This window comes from Paramormyrops kingsleyae, chromosome 11, assembly GCF_048594095.1.
Source record: "Paramormyrops kingsleyae isolate MSU_618 chromosome 11, PKINGS_0.4, whole genome shotgun sequence".
In the NCBI taxonomy this organism is placed as follows: Eukaryota; Metazoa; Chordata; class Actinopteri; order Osteoglossiformes; family Mormyridae; genus Paramormyrops; species Paramormyrops kingsleyae.
In genome coordinates, this window is record NC_132807.1 from 24473856 (window position 1) to 24492822 (window position 18967).

General features: G+C 40.7%; 1 protein-coding gene across 1 annotated transcript; it reads right to left on the minus strand.

Moving 5' to 3' along the window:
• Positions 1–3684: 3684 nt before the first annotated feature.
• LOC111834508 (anoctamin-9-like) lies at positions 3685–18043 on the minus strand. The gene is made up of 24 exons (XM_023793870.2): positions 17504–18043; positions 15353–15424; positions 15039–15161; positions 14741–14880; positions 14346–14395; positions 14174–14232; positions 13559–13638; positions 13340–13474; positions 12846–12939; positions 12605–12665; positions 12434–12516; positions 12076–12180; positions 11196–11360; positions 11054–11090; positions 9665–9776; positions 9485–9542; positions 8794–8891; positions 8080–8267; positions 7462–7614; positions 6580–6727; positions 6296–6418; positions 5124–5217; positions 4620–4732; positions 3685–4370 (listed from the first exon to the last, which is right to left on the minus strand). Exons 1-24 carry the CDS (start codon positions 17519–17521, stop codon positions 4331–4333), a joined length of 2349 nt encoding a protein of 782 aa, XP_023649638.1. The 5' UTR covers positions 17522–18043; the 3' UTR covers positions 3685–4330.
• Positions 18044–18967: the final 924 nt, after the last annotated feature.

The following is an 18967-nucleotide window of genomic DNA, read 5'->3' on the forward strand; positions in this document are numbered from 1 at the left end:
TTTTGGCTAATTGCATGTTTGATGGGTTACAGGTTTGGATTTTTCTTTATTCTTTACCGATGCTGTTTTTTTCCGTTTTGAGTGAGTAAAATGAAACACCAGTAATCCTAATACTAATTTCTCTTGTAGAGGGGCAGTACCTCATGATAACATTTAAACCATATAGATAAGATAACTGTATATGGCCATTGTTCTTCAAACTATATTTGACCTCATTTAATGAAACTCCTGTTGACAGATGTTGGGAACATGCCAGTGGCCTGTACTACGAAATGGGATTACTGGCTTATCGGGGTAACTAGTCGGATGTAAGGTAGTCCGGGCAAAATGTAAGTGAACGAATATGAAGTCCATTTAAACTGTGGTACCTTTTAATCCGACAAGTTTCCCCGATAAGCCATTAACCCCGCTTCATAGTACAGGCCACAAGTCAAATAAAAAATAAACGAATGAATGTCCCTGCAGCTCAGCTAAACTGAAAAATACGCCATTGCTTTTAAGGTGTGGTGCAGTCACATGCCTTGTTTTCTATACAATGTCAAGCGGTTCAGGGAGTTTTCAAGCCACACGTTTGTTTGTTTGTATGTTTCTTTTTGGGTGCTCACTATCCGTTGTCCCCCTAATCTGAATCTATATGTATGTCCACTTTGAACAAGAGGGCCACTCTTTTGGGTTAGTTTCACAGGAAGGGCCGGTTCTACCAGTTCAGGGGTCCTAGGCAATGCTTGACTTGATCGAGAAAAATGATGATCGTTTCACTTTCTCCACAGCGCACACAATAAAGGGGCTCTGGGCTACTGCCTACAGCTAGGGCTGGCCTGGGAGACAAGGATGTTCTGGGTTGGTTAGAGAAAGACTACATGCAAATAATGTTGAATACTTAGCGCCTGTATGATTACCTTCCTATTTACAGAAGGTAGTCAAAGGGTATTTGCTTTGCTCAAGTTGTTAAACCTACATTACTGCATATTTACCTCATTTCCAAGTCACACCTCGCCCTTGATTTGGTAGCACAATTAATGTAGATACGTATGTGTATTTTTCCTTAACTGAGTGAAAACTTTGTTTTGTGCGGCTAGTCTAAAATTTCAGGACCTCATGATAATGGTAACTTACTAATAAGTTCAGTTGTATTTCTGAATTAGTTTCCAGGTCATGCATTTCGTTCCAGCAGTCTGCCCTCTGCATAGTTTAAGAAGAGTGAGCTCTCTTTCTAAAACCTGTAGAGCATAAGACAATGGGATACAAGACATTTCTCAATGTTCTCTTCTACTTTGTTATACACTGGACATATGACTATGACAGTTAAAACTACCTCATGCGATTTTAAAAATAGCTTTATGAAAAGAGCACTGCAACAGTACCGCTGAAGAAGAAAAGGAAGGTTGGAGTGATCGTAACTTGATAGTAAGAGCTTTCTTTATATCGTATATCACTGAGAATAAGCTGAAAATCAGCATGCAAGCCACTGTCATGTAATCGATACCTATGTTCGTCATCCACATGGGCAGGAAACCAAACAGGATATGGCTACAACTGCAAAAGAGAGATGATTTCTGGATGCAGGCCAGGTTAAGGCTGATGTCCTAGTAGGTCCAGTGTACATAGACTGGCATAGAGACATTGAGATCAGCATAGCAGTCAGTTTACTTCAGATGAGTAGTGGATTTGACACCACCTGCAATATCTTGTTATATCATTGTTGTGTGAAATTTAGTGTAATTTAATGTCTCTGGTGCCCCCCTTGTTCACCTTTATTGCTTACCTTGAGGTGGGAGTGTCAGAGATACGAGTTCTTTACTGCTGCTTCATACACTATTAATGATTATTGAACTTTGGACTGTCAGGTATCAGTCAGAGAAAACCAGTCCAGGATTTCTGGTGCTAATAATTGTTTTTCTTGGCTTCCATTTAATAGCCATTAGCAAGTAGGCACTCGCATACTATTCTCCATAACCAAAACACGAGAGCATTTCAGCATTGTCTTAAGTGTGAATGGTTACTCCGGAGAGCACATGTGCTCCTCGTTTGTATTCCCGTCATTATAAGTCTCTGCAACAATCTACTTATTGGTCATCAAAAGGTCCCATTTGCTCTGTTCCACAAAATGAGCAAAGAAAGGGAACTGAAATCATTGGGGGAAAAAATCACCACAAATAAGCATTTAGTTAGTTGTTACAAAGAAGTTACTAGGGAAACATGACCGAGGAGCTCTGGGAAACTCACTCTGTGTGAATGAAGCACACTGGCTGTGGCTTTTGTCTAAATCACGGTAAATGCTTCTCCTCCAGCTACGGAGATACGTTTTAACACATTATACCAGTACACCCCTTGGGTGGGACTCTCCGTGTTTAAACAAGCAAAGCCCCACCCTTTACTCCCGGGTGAGCATAACAGCTGTAGCATGCAGGAGCTTGTTTTTGCATAGTTTGTCTGGTTTTGAAAGTGACACATTCTTAAACGTGTAATGACTGGTTGTTGTCCTACCTTGAATAAACCCTCTTCACCACATTTAAATTTTCTACTATGTCCTGAGCCAGCAGTCGATTTGTGTAATTTGTGAATTTATTTCAGTAATATTCATTTGAGGTTCTTTTGGCTAAAATGTTTAAGCTCTAGGTTCTTACAGTATGAGATGAATTTTCTTGGCCCTGCTCTTGTGTTTTGTACTGTTCTGACTAGATTCCCCTGGTGATTATTTGAATAGCTGATCTGCTCTGGTTTCATGGGTCTTTGGGTACCTCTTCTTCCCCTAATTATCTAGAACCGGGTAGTGGTCCCTCATCGGAAGCTTAGCCACCTGCACGTGTACCTAAGTTGACAGACTTATGCTAGATGTGTATTAACGGCCTCACTTGTACATCACCTGAAATAAAAGTGTATGTTAAATAAATAAATGTATATTTAAAGAAAGCAAGGTCAGGTGACTGCAATTCAGTCTAACTTTGTAATTTTGAATGTAGAGGAGGCTTCAGATTATTTTTTTTGGGGGGGGGGGCACGGTAGGACATGGGGAGGGGGGTAATCTGAAATGAAAAAAATAAAGACCATCTGAAACTTCTTTCTACTAACTGCACAAAAGAATAATGGCTGATTCTTGTACATTCATGCTTGTACTACTAAAATGTTAATTAAAATCAATTTTGTGTTCCGTTAAGATCATATCAAGAGCCAATGAAAATGGGGATGGTCCTTTTCAGAGAGTGATTCGGTTTCAAGGGGGGCAGCCACACTGGTATTGTCATTTCATGAGAAATTGTTACTTTTGTACATTTTTTTTTTTTAATTTTATTCACCTTCTTTGGGCCCTTGTACATCTCCTGTTATTGACGGAGGATTTTTAAATTTGCAAACCGGGTGGGGCAGGGTTGTGGCGATAAAAATTCCTGCTGGCTAATTTTACTGCTGCTGAATGACAGGGTGACAGATTTCCGGTACATTGCGCAGCATTCGTGAGTGTCAGCGAGCTGCTGTCGTGGTGCGCCGACTCCCGGAACTTACGGGAAAGGTGAGATGTCTGTATTACTATCAAAGAGGCCTCTTAGAAACCAGGGTGCATCTATCGTCCATTTGGCCATGATTCAAGCAGACAGCTACACACTGTCGTATTGGTGGTTAACTAAATTGTTATAATTTGTAAGGCAAAATCTGGAAACAGGACTCATAGCATACTGGACGGAGATATTACATTAGTGCACAGATTTTATTATGAGCACACTGATTTGATTTTTAATATAAAATACAGGAAACATACAGTAATATGAAAATAACCAGGATATAATTACAACTCTTACTTTACAAGAAGTCTCAAAATATAACATGTACTTAGAGGATTTTCACTTGTAATTCGGCAGTTTTGGCCACAGTACACCTAGGTGATGGCAGCAAAGCTATTTATAGAATATTTTTTTAATGATCTGTTAAAATTCTAGAATTAAATAATCATTCATTCTAGTGTTTTGTGCGCTGGGAGCATTGTAGTGTTTGAGTTCCCCCAAACATCAGAGTAAACAGACAAGTGCAGTCATATGATGGCAACAGGGAAGTTCTTGTCTCCATCTTCTCCGTACAGTTGCCTTGCAACCTGGGGAAAGGGCACACTGCACTGCAGGACAGTGCAGTGCAGGACAGTAAACTAAAGAGAAGGGACATATGAACCTGACTGAACACCAGTGACCAGGAGACAACCTGGCCAGTCAACGGAATCATCAGGGCCAGGGGGCTGACTTTCAAAAGCCCCTGTTTCATGAGTCATATGAAGAAAATATAAACTTTCATTATTCATAAATGTCTTCCTCGCACAAGCCGCTGCTTCTCCCAGTCTTGTTCATCAGACATTAGTTGACCTGAAGCATCTCTCATTCTCCGCCCTGAAAGAGCAACACATGAACTGTGTTATAAGCACATGGGTGCCTGTTTGACTTGATGCAGGTTTCAACTGTAGCTCCAACAAACTAGGTCTTGTGTCTTTAGAAGTATTCATGACAGCTTTCCGTTTGAAATGACCCCTGACCTTGTGTAACTGTCTGCGTCTTCAGAATGACTGGTGTTTCCAAACTGGTTTGGTCTTAACACACTATGCAATGTTTGGTGTAAATTCGGTGCATGCACACACCCACCTAAACTCTGCTTTGAGCCTCTCCAGTTTGTCCTCAAGTCTGTTGTTCTTCACAGGTAAGGGGCAGTCTGGGAAAAACCAACCGGTGACACCCTTGCAGATAAGTACGATGTGCTGTGGAAAGACGAAAGAGGGTGGCGGAATAAGCCAATTAAGGGCACTTCTTACAACTTCCTATGAATTACCTGTGGAAAAAAATGTCACGATGGCTGATTGCATGATGCGGATTTTAGTTGTTCTCATAAAAAGGAAGCTTCTTTAGCAAGATTTCTATTATATAAATGATTTAGATTTTTTGGAAGCCATCTGCAATAACATGATTGGTTAATGAAAGACACATTGGCTTTACATACAAATTTACTAACACATTTGATCTCTGCATTCATTCTTTGCAGTTTTGCAGTAATCTTTATGCAAGCAGAGGTCTTTACGACCTTTACAAAATGGATCCCATCAAACCACTTTCGTTTAGAGTAACCTGCGGAGTGTTTGCACATAGTTGTACCTCAAACAGAATGACGAAGGCGAACCGCACTGCCAGAATAAGCCAGAACTGGGAGGTCAGCCCATAGTCCAGGTCATTTCTGTAGTCTTTATACCTAGGAACATAAAAGCCCTTCACATTTTGGTTGACCACAAATCACACAGAAGTGCTTTCATCCATATCCTCATCTCTGAACACTTGCAGACCTACAGCATGGTCTCATCTAGTGCTTAATTTGTGCCAGATCCTGCCGGAACAAGTTGCGGGTCCTCTCTGTTTTTGACAGTCTACATTCTTGCACCTATCTGCACGGATTTGGCAGCTCTCTGGTTAGAAAAAAGTTTGTATTTCAATTTACAAACCAATTTTCACTTAACTTCACGTCCTTTATTAGTTTAGATTTATTCTTAAAAATACATAGCATGTTTTCAGCGCCATGTTTTGTACACGTTCCAGGGCCTGCAGTTACCTCGTTACCCTTCCACTCTCATATGCCTTCACGTTCCAGCACATTCTGGTTTACAACTTAAGTTCTGGTCTCATCACTATAATGTGCTAGCTTGCTACACTTAGAGCTGTAACGTCTGGTGCTGCTCCTTGTTTCTGTTTTGGAATACCTACCAGGTGTGTGTGAGCCAGCACAATGCCCAGGTAGAGCCAAGTCCTACCACCCGGGTAAGAATCACATTACAGCTGAGTTTCTGTAAGTTCTAATGTTACTTGTACATATATTATTTACAAAGTGCTAATGTCAATAAACTTTGCCGAGCTATAAACAAATGCATCACATGTAAAAGTGTGCTCGCTAAGCAGTGTGTCGGTATGATTTTATTAAATTAATGAGTGAGTCTTCTGTTGTGTGTCTGGGGGTGACATGGTGACTCACTGATTAGTACTGTAATCTCACACGCATCGGGGCCTGTCAGATCAAGACCTACCCCCCTCTGTGTTTGTGGAGTCAATGTTCTACCCATGTTGGTGCAGGATTCTTCCCACTGTCCAAAACAGTCCAAAACTGGCATCTCTGAATTACTCATAGTGTATGACCGTGTGGGTCTATACCCTGAATCCTGTCCAGAATGTCCTAACCTGCCTGGGAAGGGCTCCAGACATAGTAATTCTGTACTGGATAAATGACTATGGAAAATTGATGGATACAGGTGTTTAGACCCAGCGGGACTCATTCTGCTGACCTGCAGTGGGTGACGTTGAGGCCATTCGGGGTAACCATCTGCTTGAGCTGGAAGTCTTGGTGGATGCGCTCGTCACTCATGTACGCCACCGACAGGCTGTTGTTGATGTAGCCCACCATGCAGCTTGGAGCGAAGAGCAACAATGAAAATACGGCATATAGGACTAGGATCAGTCAAGTCTCGAAGTAATTAGGCTAAAAGTACCCTTCAGGAGTACAGGACACAAGCCATGCATAGGTAGTGTCTATGAGATGTTTTTTGGTGGGGTTTGGGTAAAGACTCACTGCATGTCTGTGTTCTGCCCAGTAGCACACGGCCCATAGTGGTAGCGGTAAACCAGGCGAGGGATGAAGTCCGACGTGACGCCAATGACCAGCCCGTTGGCAATGACGGCCATTATGCCAATCGCTTGCAGGATGTTGCTCCATACACCTTAGTAGACATGTAAAAAGTGAGACTCTTAACTGTCGAGTGTAGGAAGCTATATACATGTAGATATAGTACCAGTCAAAGGTTTGGACACACCTACCCATAGAGAGGTTTATTTGTATTATTCTCTACATTTAAAAATAAAGAGATAAAAACTATGAAATAGCATATATGGATTATGTACTGATCAAAAATTAATTTGATGGGGGTGGATTAAGGCAACATTGTGGGTTGGGACTCAGGAGGTTGTTGGTTCAAATTCCTGGGTCAACAGATTGATTGGGCCCTTAGCCCCAATTGCTCTGGGGACTGGCTGACTCTACTCTGCTTTATGGCAGTTTCATGTGGAGGTCTTCTGGGATGTTTTTCCAGCTGTCCTGAAGAAGGTCCCACATTGCTGTTGGCCACTTTTCCTTCACTCTCTGGTCAAACTCTTCCCAAACCATCTCTACTGTGCTTATGCCCGGTGGCTAGGTCATGTGATGCAACACTATCACTTTCCATTGTATTGGGTTTGTTGTGTCTAAACTTTTGACTGGTACTGCATGTATGTAATACATGTATTATATGTGAAGGTGCATTGAAGTGCCCACACTTTTACTCGGCAGCATCAAGTAGCTAAACACATTTAACACTGTCCCATTATGAGACTGGATGTTGGCTGAGCCCCCAGTACCCATGTCCATCCATCCATCCATCCCTTACAGTAAAGAATTGGCTTCCTGTGCCACACTGACCAATGTTGTTGGTCTTATTGGGTACCAGTCGTCGCTCCAGGTTGACCATCTTGTAGGCGTCCAGGCGGATCTCGATGATGTTGTTGAGTAACGCCAGCAGGGGGGCCAGGGGGAAGGCGGCCACGAAGATGGTGGTGAAGCTGAACTGGATCACTACGAAGAGCAAAGGAACATGACCATATCAGGACCACGGAGTTGGATCCCCAACACTTGAAGTTTGAGACAACAGTCTTCACAATAGTCAGTTAAGAAATACTGAATACAGGAAATGACAGCATTTGGAAAGAACAATTCCAGGCAACTAATTTTATGAATAAAGAACTGTATTTTAGAAAATAAACTGTTAAAAATATAACAAACACAAAAATGTGTTTTGCTTTGATCCTTAGGGCCATTGTGCTCAGATCATGCAAGCTGAAATTTATAATATGGATGTTTCATGATTCTTTATAAACTCCTTATAAATTACATTAGGGAAGTGCAATAAGCAACTCTTTGTACTAAATCTATTGCCAAATGCTATGGTTACAGCTCTCAAACAAAATCTTTGTTGCCACAAAAAAAAAACTCTCTGCAGGTTCCCAAGCTCAAATTAGCAAGGGCTGGACTGAAACTTACCCATCTCAAGAAACTCGTTGAAGAGACTATAAACATTGACGCTGCTGAGGTTGTAGTTGTGGAGCCAGTGATTGAGCGTGCAGTGTTTGCAAACCTCTGATTTATCTTGTTTCCCACTTGACTGATTCCGGATACAAGAGATAGTCAGCTTTTTGGTTTCTTTCTCCCTGCAATAACTGGAGAACCAACTGCAGGAACAGGGAAGAGGCGTAAATGGTGAGGCTTGTTCTCCAGGAACAGGACAATGAACTGGAATAATCTTGGTCAGCAAAATGCAATGGTTTTGGACTGAGTATAATGCCACCACGTACAAGTTGTTCTGGTGTCTGTAATTAAATATTTTTCTTTGACCATTTAAAGATGATCAGATTCCCCTAAAAGCAATCAGTAAAATGATAAATAACAAATGAGACAGGTTGTGTCTATAGGTAGGGCATCCCACTAGAGCAGCGTTTCCCAACATGGTCCTCGGGAACCCACAGACATTCCACATTTCTGCTCCCTCCTAGCACCCTAGGGAGCAAAAATGTGGACTGTCTGGTAGGGAGCTTGGAGGGAGCAAAAATGTGGACCGACTGTGGATCCCTGAGGACTGTATTGGGAGACACTGCACTAACTAACGACATGGTATGTTCTGTGACAACCTTCAACACTGTGTTTCTGTGAGCTGTGGTAGAGAGGTGGTATTCAAGAGTAAACATAATGTAGACTTACGGCCCACAGAGTTCAAAGATGTTGTTGATGGTCTGTTTGAGCACCATGATAATGGCCATTTGGATGAAGAGGTCAGTGAGGCAACCACTGGGGTGGCACTGAGGTAAAAAGCACATCAGCTAAATGTATGGGTTCACAAGCTTTGTATACAGATAAAGTAGATTTCAAGACATAACAAAAGTTAACATTAATTGACAGAACTTATTTGGTAATAATTTACTTGCAGTTACTGCAATTCAAATTTTCGTTTTCTTCTAATAAAAACATTTTCTCTGATCACTCCCCTTATGCAAAACTATAAAATGAGGAGTGAAGAGTCTAGACTTATTAGGCATTTCAGAGGCGGTTGCAGTTCCATATTAGACTGTAGTGTATGAGAGGACCACACCTTTTCACAGTGGTGGCATTCATAAAATGGGACAAACTTTCTACATACACCCTGCAATCATAGTACGCATGATAAAAGCAAGTCTTTGGCAAAACATGGATTACTTGTCTTTTTTGCAGTATTCTTCCATTTCAGTGTTTTTAGCATTATTGCTATCGTCATGTTGAAACATGGCAGTCAGGGAACTATAAGTATTGACCAGTAAGTTTCATGTTATTGGTTACATTCCTTTCAAGTCTCAGTGTTCCTTAGAACCTACTGAAAAGAAGTAAATGCCCAACTACTGTACGTAAATGAATGCACCTCTTCGAGTCTCCACTTTCCTGCGATGCGGTGATAGCTCCCTGGGTACCCATTAATCCTAAACAGGGTGGAAAAAGAGAAGTACAATTTGTTTGTGTACCAGTTTAGAACTGATGTGAAAATCCGGTATAATGCTTGGACCCATACTGCCCAGACAGAAAGAAAGGAACACGACTGTACCTTCCCAAAAAGAAGGCCACATAGAACAGAGAGGAGAAGTGAGTGAAGAACTGGAAGGTGAACATCTTGACTGTGAAGCTCCTCTCCGTGGAAACGACCGTGCGGGTTTTCTCTGCTCGGCAGACAGACAACAGTGAACAGGAAATGACCTCATATGGCAGCAGACTGGTAACAGAGACCATCACATTCCAGATCCGCAAAAGCTGCACCCACATCCTAACTCAGCTGAGTTTGATGCACAATCAATAAAACTGACAAGAAACAATGAATCAAATAGCATCATAGCTAGAATTTCCCCCAGCCAAGGTTTAAACTATTTTTTGTTTTCTTTATACAAAAGATAATGGAGTAATCGAATGCCCACATTACCATAAAAACAGGCAAAATACTATACTGTGCAACTTTAAAATAAAATATATAATGACCTGATTTGATTTCATGGTGTGACATGGTGAACAAAGAGGGTTATGAAGATTTGACTAACATTATCATCCATCAACTAAAGAAACAAAAAAACAGTACCCTCATTCCTCCCTGAAACCAGCGATAAGATTTCCGAGATAAAAACAAATGGGAGATTTACAGATGACTGATATCAAAATGCACTCCAAAATATAAAGTCCTATTTAAACAGCTTAAGACTGCATGAAAATACTTTTAGGTAACAAAACAAACTTTACATAAATATATAACTTTCCCAAGCTAGCCACCTTTCAAACTCTAATCCAGTGCAGGTCTGTGCAGTTCGTAACATGTAGGTGTTTCTTTATGATGTGTATAGAAATAAAAGGAACGGCTTAGACAGGAAATTTGTGTTTGTCATCTGCATGAGTGGCCAGAGTAGCTAGGGGGCAGCATCACGACAGTGAGAAACAGCAGAGACAATATCAGCGATACTAAGAAGCCAGAATTATATTCAGCAAAATGATGGTGACCATGTGAATGCTTTCAAGAAATTGCCAAAAAAAAATTAAGATTTATTTATGTCTCGTGTATTTTCCACTGTGGTAAAATAACAGTGATGAGTGATGACATTTTTTTGCAATGAGGCTATTCACATGAAATTATCACCAGACATTGGTATTAACTCAAAATTTACAAATATAAAGAATTCAGGACAGAGCTCTTCAAATCTGGACCTCGATTCCAAATCCAGGTCCTGTTTTCAATTCTCTCAGTCGGTTAGTTTAATAATTATTGATTCTAATTGGTCACAGTGGCTTCACACCTGGCTCACGGGTAAAGGAAGGCTGGAAAATCAGTAGTGCACAGACATTGAGGATCGTGATTTGAACAGCCCTGATGTATGATAGACTGTGTATAGTCAACCAGCCATGAAATATAGTCAAAATCTGAATGACCAGACGGACTTTGTGGTCGTTTACGTACCTATATCACATAGCTTGCAGGCCATTTTCTCGTTGACCTGTGTGATAACAGAATGATATGTTTAATATTTGACATTAGGGTTACACTCAGCAATGCTTAAAAGGTCTCTTTTTGGGACTGGTTATGTGGGATGGAGCCCTACCCGAGTCATTATGGTGATGGTGAGGTAGTGTAGCACGGCACCCAATATGACAGCAACAATGTTTGCATTGTCCTTCAGGAGTGTCCAAGAGCTCGCTGACAGCGATCCGGTGGCCACGACCCGAAAGACCACCAGAGCTTGGGCCAAGCCGATGATCAGTATCAGCTGGACAAGAACACACCGTGAGAAATGCTCCGTTAACCAAGTAGAGCACCAGGTCTCACCACCTGCAAACCACTCACATGGCCCTGACCTACATCGCTAGAACTTCTCATAGGAAAACACTTTGCTAAATATGCTTACATTGAAAAAACACTGCTCCACCTGCTCAGGTTGGTATTTGGTGGAACGGACAGCAAAATGAGAGAGAGGGAACTCACTTTCAGACTCACTGCTGACCCCTAGTGGAAGTTGTTCAACTTCACAGGGAACAGAAGTGAAACTCCATTAAGGAGTTCTCTAGATTTCAATTATTCCATTTATCCTTTATAATGTAATAAAGTACATTTGTGTAAAGCTCTACATAATATATGAAAAACTAGTGTAAATAGAATCACTGAGTAGCTTAACCATTTACAGTATCATCTTCCAACATATCATATTCATCAATCCAACCAACTTGGAAGGGGGCCTGGAACCTCTCTCTCTCTCTCTCTCTCTCTCTCTCTCTCTGTTCTATAAGGCTGGATTAAAAGCTACAACTTGAAGAACATATTCAAACGCAGTGAAGGTTCTAAATGACAGTAGTGAAGTATGTTCAATGAAGAAAGGAAAATTTCACAGGCATATGAAATGTCTCGTAATTGTACACTGTGTACAGAGTTTAATCTCTGAAATGATCCAATTTGTGTATGTGTCGGACTTTCATTTTGAATCTTACCATTAGTGTGACTAGGATCATGACTAGAGTGTTGTGTAGAAATGAATGTTGGTACTTCTTGGGTGAACAGTTTGGATCATTCACCACCTCCAGGATCAGCTCCTCCTGAGAGACATATATAGAATCAGGCTTCACAAATTATCTTAGACACATCACATTTCTGTAAGAGCTAAAGCATTTATGTATTGGCGCATCAGATTTAACATGGAGCAGAACAAGTGACTTAATTGGCAACCAGATCGCAAAACGTCTAAAATGGAAACTGCCTCTGATCTCTAAACAAAATATCCTGACTCTACATCCTGCATAGTGCTCTTGCGGAAAACCATCGGCCCTCAAAACCCTCCCTCCACTGTACCTCATCCTCACACCATTCAAACACTTTCCACTGGGATACATATTCGGCTCGACGCCTCTTCCACATGGCCAGAAACACGGTAGCTATGGAAGAAACAGGCACACGTATAAGCACCCACTGAAACCAACAGCTACTGTTAGGATGTCGAGCAGACCCTGCAGGAATACGCACCCCACAAGGCCATGAACATGGCGAAAGCCACCGTCCCCTCATTGTCAAAGAGATGGGTGACCTGCAGAGAAAGGGATAACGGAGTAGCAACTTCCAGTTATCCATCTTTTCATATTCAACTCAGATCTCAGACTCTACTCCATTTCCCCATTCCTTCCATCTAGCTCTTCTTAGACATGATCAATGAGCGACATTAGCCAGGTTAGCACTGAGGGAGAAGCGCTCGTAGGGTGTACAGTACCTTAGCATAGAAGCAGGTATCCGAGAGCTGCCACACACTGCACTTCTCGTCACACAGCGGGCACATGATGATATCAGCTTCACACACTTCTGCACTGTGAGACATACAGAGGGGGTGAACGTCTTCCTCATTAATCTCACTGCCACCCATGGCAAAGCCCAGCAAGCAGGGGCTTAAGGGCCTAGCTCAAGGGTCCACAGACGTGCCGAAACTGGGCTTGAACTGGCGACCTTCTGATCACAGACACAGCGGGTTACTCCACTGAGCCACATAATACTCAACACACAGGGGCAGTATCTACAACTGTCCCTTACTTACTAATAAGCGGCAGTTATCACATGACTTGCCCTCCTTCTCCCCAGTTCCCTCTCACACACACACACCTTTTACATTTCTTCCTATGTAGGAACATATGTTCTAGATGGAGATACGGAATTGCACGTGAAAAGCTTCCAGTATACCAACCACTGGAAGACAGAGATGGGAAAACTCACATAAGGGGATTGCTGGTGAAAAGTGCCAAGCCATAGAGGAACAAGAACACCCCCAGGGCAGCTGCAGGACATAGCAGCCAGGTATACCAGCCCAGCCAAAGGTAGTAGAGGGCAATCTTTTCCCCAAAGTAATTCCTGGTGGACACACATATGGCAGAGGTTAACCGAACCCTAGATCTCAAAGTGTTCAAAGGTATGGAGGACCCCCCTAGCTTTTACCTGATAATATTCATGGGCTGCCATCTGAAGAAGGCCAACCAATTAGCCCACCTCTTCTTCAACTCCTTCGTCTCCTCTTTCTGCAGACCACAAGACAACAAAATAATGTCTATTAAGGCTACACAAACTATGGGCATTGCAAATTAATAAGTATGGATAATCTTTCAGAACAGTAGACGTAATTCATCCTTATCCAGTGGAACGTTCCAGATGAGTCCTCCGGAACTAGTTTAATAAAACTCAGTGGGGGCCAAGATTAAATGTACATAGCTAATGCTGACAAGTGTATAACTGTATACATCTTTCCCAAAACATCAACTTCATTGCAATTATCTTCAAAACTCTCAAACCGAAACCATTAACAGTGATGCTTGTTAGAAGGAAATACAAAATGATGAAGTAGTACTGCTGTCTATTTCCCTTCAGACTGTTACTTGCTGAAGGGATCATAGGTAAGGTGACTTACTGTGACACAACCAATTAAAGTTACACCACTGGTATTTCTCCAATGGATGGAATTACAGTTACACACGGTTTCGCTTGTGTCAGGGTCTTCATAAGATGCTGTTTTTCACTATAGATCCATTCCTCAAAAGTACTTCACAGTGTCCTTACATCATGAAGACAGAATTTGGTCTCAAACACATCCTGGTCCATGAGATCAGTCAGGTTTTCTGTGGGCGTGGAATTAATCCGATCAGATAATAAACAAGGGCTACAAGAGTTCTGCTTTTATATGCCCCTTTAAGGATATCTCACATAAACAAACAGTATGCATGACACTTACCTCCCGTGTCAATGTAAGTGTGTTCCAGGATAAAATGCACAATCCTTATCCTGAAACAAAGCGCTTTTGTTTTATAACACAACATATAATTATATGGTTTCCTTAAACATGCATCCTATCTTGCTCTCGTCTGAGACACACACATACATGTCAGAATGAGGCCTGGGGTCTGAGCACACGATCATTCACCCAACACCTTTGGAGCCTTTTTTGGGGGCTTTATGGGCCCAACAAAGAGGTAGCTACTCTGCCGAGTGCGGAATTCAGACTGCCCCCCCCCACCAACAAAACAACAACAAAAAAACGAAATCTCCAGAAAGCACAGTAAAACACATACCAGTCCACACTGCAGCTTAGACAGGATTGCATCGTTTCAAATTTTGCAGTGTCCTCACCTGGTGGACACAGAGACTGCCCCCTGCTGCTCCCCGCTTCCATTGCAGGCATCGGATACTTTCAGCAGATATATGTACTTCTCAAAAATGTCATCCGGGGCTCGAATCCCAAAAAAACGCTTCTCCTCATGCACAAACTCCTGACATACAATAGTAGGAGTTGTAGGTTTAACAATACAGATTCTTTACAAATGCAAATAATTATTAATTTATATATAAATAAATATTATATATTTATAAAATATACATATATAAATTTATCAGATCAATTAACAACAAAATCTTGTCAATGACTTACTTTTACATCAAAGTTCTTCGCCTTCAGTACATTTGTAAAAGCTTCCTGCTTTTGAAAAGCTTCAGATTCCTGGTTGCTGATTTTTTTCGCAACAAGAACATAATCACATGGCCAAGGAGCACACTGTTAAAAGGATATAATGATGATTACTTGTGTTTCTTTTTTTCCCCCATGAAATTTGATGCTAATACTGAACTAATATGAACATGCATCAGAAACTGTAAACAAATCAACGCAGATATCCAGAATTTACTAAGGGAAGAATTGCTGTTTCCTGTGATGCACATCAATCCTGACTGAGGAAGTCACCTTACCGAACCTGGCAGTAACGGTGCCTGATCTTGGTTACAATTACTGCCGTTCACAATCTGCAGCTCCACGTCAGCCTGGAGATCGGAGAGGAGTAGAAGGCTGTGTGTCATGAACACGAACGGTTACTTACGCTGCTTCTGCTCTTAGAAGTAGTAATAGTCACGGCATCTTTTCATGAAACCCAGCCCAGATGAAACCACAAAAAGCAAAAAAAAAAAAAAAACACCTACAGGGAGTTTTATTGAGCAAAACCTTGTGGTTCACCTACTAGGAATTAATTGCTTTGTTGCATCCTAAACACACTGCCCCAAAACAATCACAATACAAATTCAGCCTGTCCTGGAAGTGTCATTCATTTTAAGCCGATCTATGAGTAGCATCTCATTTCTTATGTTACATCAGAATAACACAATAACTATTAAATATCTTAGTAGATGCCATCTGAAAAAACCGAATCTTCACAGAGCATTGTAATATCATTTCGGGAGCAACGTACTGTATATATTTTTTTCAGTGCACCCAAGTCTTCATTGCTTTCAGAATACATTGACAGGGTTTTATTATTTAGGAAGGAATATAGGAATATAGACTCAGTACGCTTGACAGGTGAATGCATATGGCCCATGCAAATTTTAGCGTGGAGCTCGTTTCCTCTGCCCCAGTATTTCATTAGTGATCTGTAGTATATAGACATGTCGAAACACAGTGTCATACTGAAAGCAAGTTTACCCACCGGTTTAGCTACTCAGCAGGGCCTTGCAGAGAGTTTTTGAGGCGGGTTTTATTCGGGGAAGGAGGCCCCCCCTGTAAAATGTGTGATCGTCAGTGGTCGAAACTCCATAAAATTTGGGTGGGTGGTTGTGGAGGTCCGGTCGTCCCTTTTAAGACGATATGAGTGCTATTTACATATAACAGACTGAAAGCAAAGGTGTATTTCCTTAAGTATTTAATACGGAATTCCGTGCCAGGAGATCAGAAAGCATTCCTAAAATTTACATTATCTTATCTGATATCATCTCATATCTCACGCTAGATAGCCCGATTTCACTCTTGTTCCACTCACTAGCTCAGTAAAAGTGAAGCAACATGAAACCGCTTAGAAATAGGACTACTTGAAATCCAAAACACTAATAACAGAAGACATCTCAGTGACTGCCTCTAGAAACAATGCATTTGGGTTCCCATCCGAGCACAGGAATGCTAAGATTGATGTCACGAGTATTCACACAGGGACCTTATGCGAGAAGTCCATTATAACACTGATGTAAATTGAATCATGTTTTGCATTAGAATTATCCCTGTGTTATTTCCCATTTTACTTACATTTGGTGATTCACCTTTAACCAAAACCAATTATTTTACCCTTTTTATTCATGTAGTTATTTAAATGAAAAAAATCAGGGTCAACATTTTTATATTTCATCCGTATAACCAGTTACATGCCAGAAATGATACAAAGGCAATAAAAGAAGAAAAAAAAACCATCTGAAAATGAAAACTGAAAAACTTTTCAATTATAAATTATAGAGGAAAACTTTCATCATTTGTTATGGACACGTCAAGCAATGGATTTCATCCTAGTATATTTTCAAATAAAGGGTGATAAGTGGTCGTAATTTACCACATATTTCTGTAGTACCTTACACATTTCTCAGACTTACGTTTTGAAATCTTTTAAAGGATTTTAAAGCTTACTATAAGTAGCCTAAATAGTGCTGATTTAGTCTTTGAATTATTTGAGATTGTCAATGTTTTTTTTATATAATTGTAACTGTCTTATGTCATGCTTATTAAGAGCCAATCAACCCATTAACATCAACATTTTACACACCTGTTATAGGATACACTTAGAAAGTAAGAAAATAAAACTATCAACGATCAGAAATATTGCGGTTCAAAGGGTTTCCTTCAATAAGATGATCCTTGATATAGTTTATCAAAAACAGCTAGATCACTTCAGCTGCCCAAATAATTTTCATCACGATGAACAAAAAATACACGATAAACTAAAGTTAATATCCGTTCCTTGCTCCATTGTCTTCGTTATAATCGACATCTAATATTACGACACAGTAAAACAGTCCTTCCGATGTCTTTAAGGTAAATTTAATCACAAACACTGTGATCGTACTTAACCGTCGCTTTATCCTTACCTTGCTGTTTGATCTCATGTTGAACCTGGAGTCAGACCAGGATCCAATTCCAGTTTTTAGTTAAAACTCACAAAACAGTTGTTGTTTTGTTCGTTCAAATGTACGAGTATCAACAACTTGATAAGAAATGTTTGTAGCCCAATATGAATCGTAAACTCAACTTCCGTGTTTAACCAAAAGGAGCCCAAGTGCTGTTTGCTGACGGCATTGTGCAGGTACGCGAAACTGCCTTTACCTGTTGTTTACGGTCAAGGTACATTGGGACCGAAAGTATGACATGGATGGCAGAAATTAGATTCTTATAAGACTCACCAGGATAAATACATATAATATCTTATTTCTTATATTTATATGGTGTATTTTGAATAACAATATTAACTAATAATGACTATTATTTAACTTAAATTTCAACAATGGGATTTATTTGATACCGTACTCGTGGCATGCAAAAGCAACTCCCACTGGTCACCAGGGGGCAGCAAAAGACCATCCGTCTGTCTTTTAACCACCCCAGGATTGAGTTACCCCGCAGACGATTATCAGCAGTGCTAATCGTCAGGCCACCTTAGTTAAAGTTCATGAAAGTTAGCACTCCTCGTTTGTTTGCACCTGTGACAGGGTCCCAGTGAGAATAATAAATGCCTACCGCTCCATTATAATATATACTGACAGATAAATGTTTTTTACACTATACCTAAGCAAAATTTGCTCCAGGATTTACACATTACTACTTCAAATACTTTGACATATAAGATGCAGGCAACCACCTGTTTTGAGGCTCTGTGCTTCAGCCAGCAGTAAATGTAGACCAGTTATGTATAAGATTAAAAGGTAGTCATATTGAACATTGCCAAGCTGTCATTGTAAATAAGCAACTGTTCCGAATGCTTTGCCTGGTTAAAGGTTAATGAATGAATGAACGAACTAACTTGTCCATAGTAAAGCATGAGCTAAGTTGTCTTATGAAGCTCACAGTCTGTTAGTTAATCTATGTCCCAACTGTCACCTGATCATCAGTGCAGGTAATAACCCAAACAGGATCATGAGTATAATCAGCAGAATCAAGCTTCTCAATAACGTTGCTGGGCTCACTCTCAATAAAGAGACGTTTAGAGAACTGGAGGGATTTCAAAACAAATCCACTGCTCATTCAAATTCAGAGGAGCCAGCTGATGTGATTCCAGCATCTCATAAGGACGCCGCTTAGTTGGTTCCCAAGGGCACCGTCTCACAGAACTTGGACCCAGACCAGACAGGAACACCAGGGGCAGTTTATCTCCCAACTGGCTTGGAAACAAATTAAGAGGCAATTTCAGTATTTGCAAAAAATCATTAATCATTCATTTAGTAAAGATCATGTTGACCAATTATGTATAGATTGCAAGTAGTGCAGCCAATTTTAGACAAAGGCCGATTTTGCAAAAGATAGAAAATGGTTCAGTGTGTGTATATAAAACAAAGGCA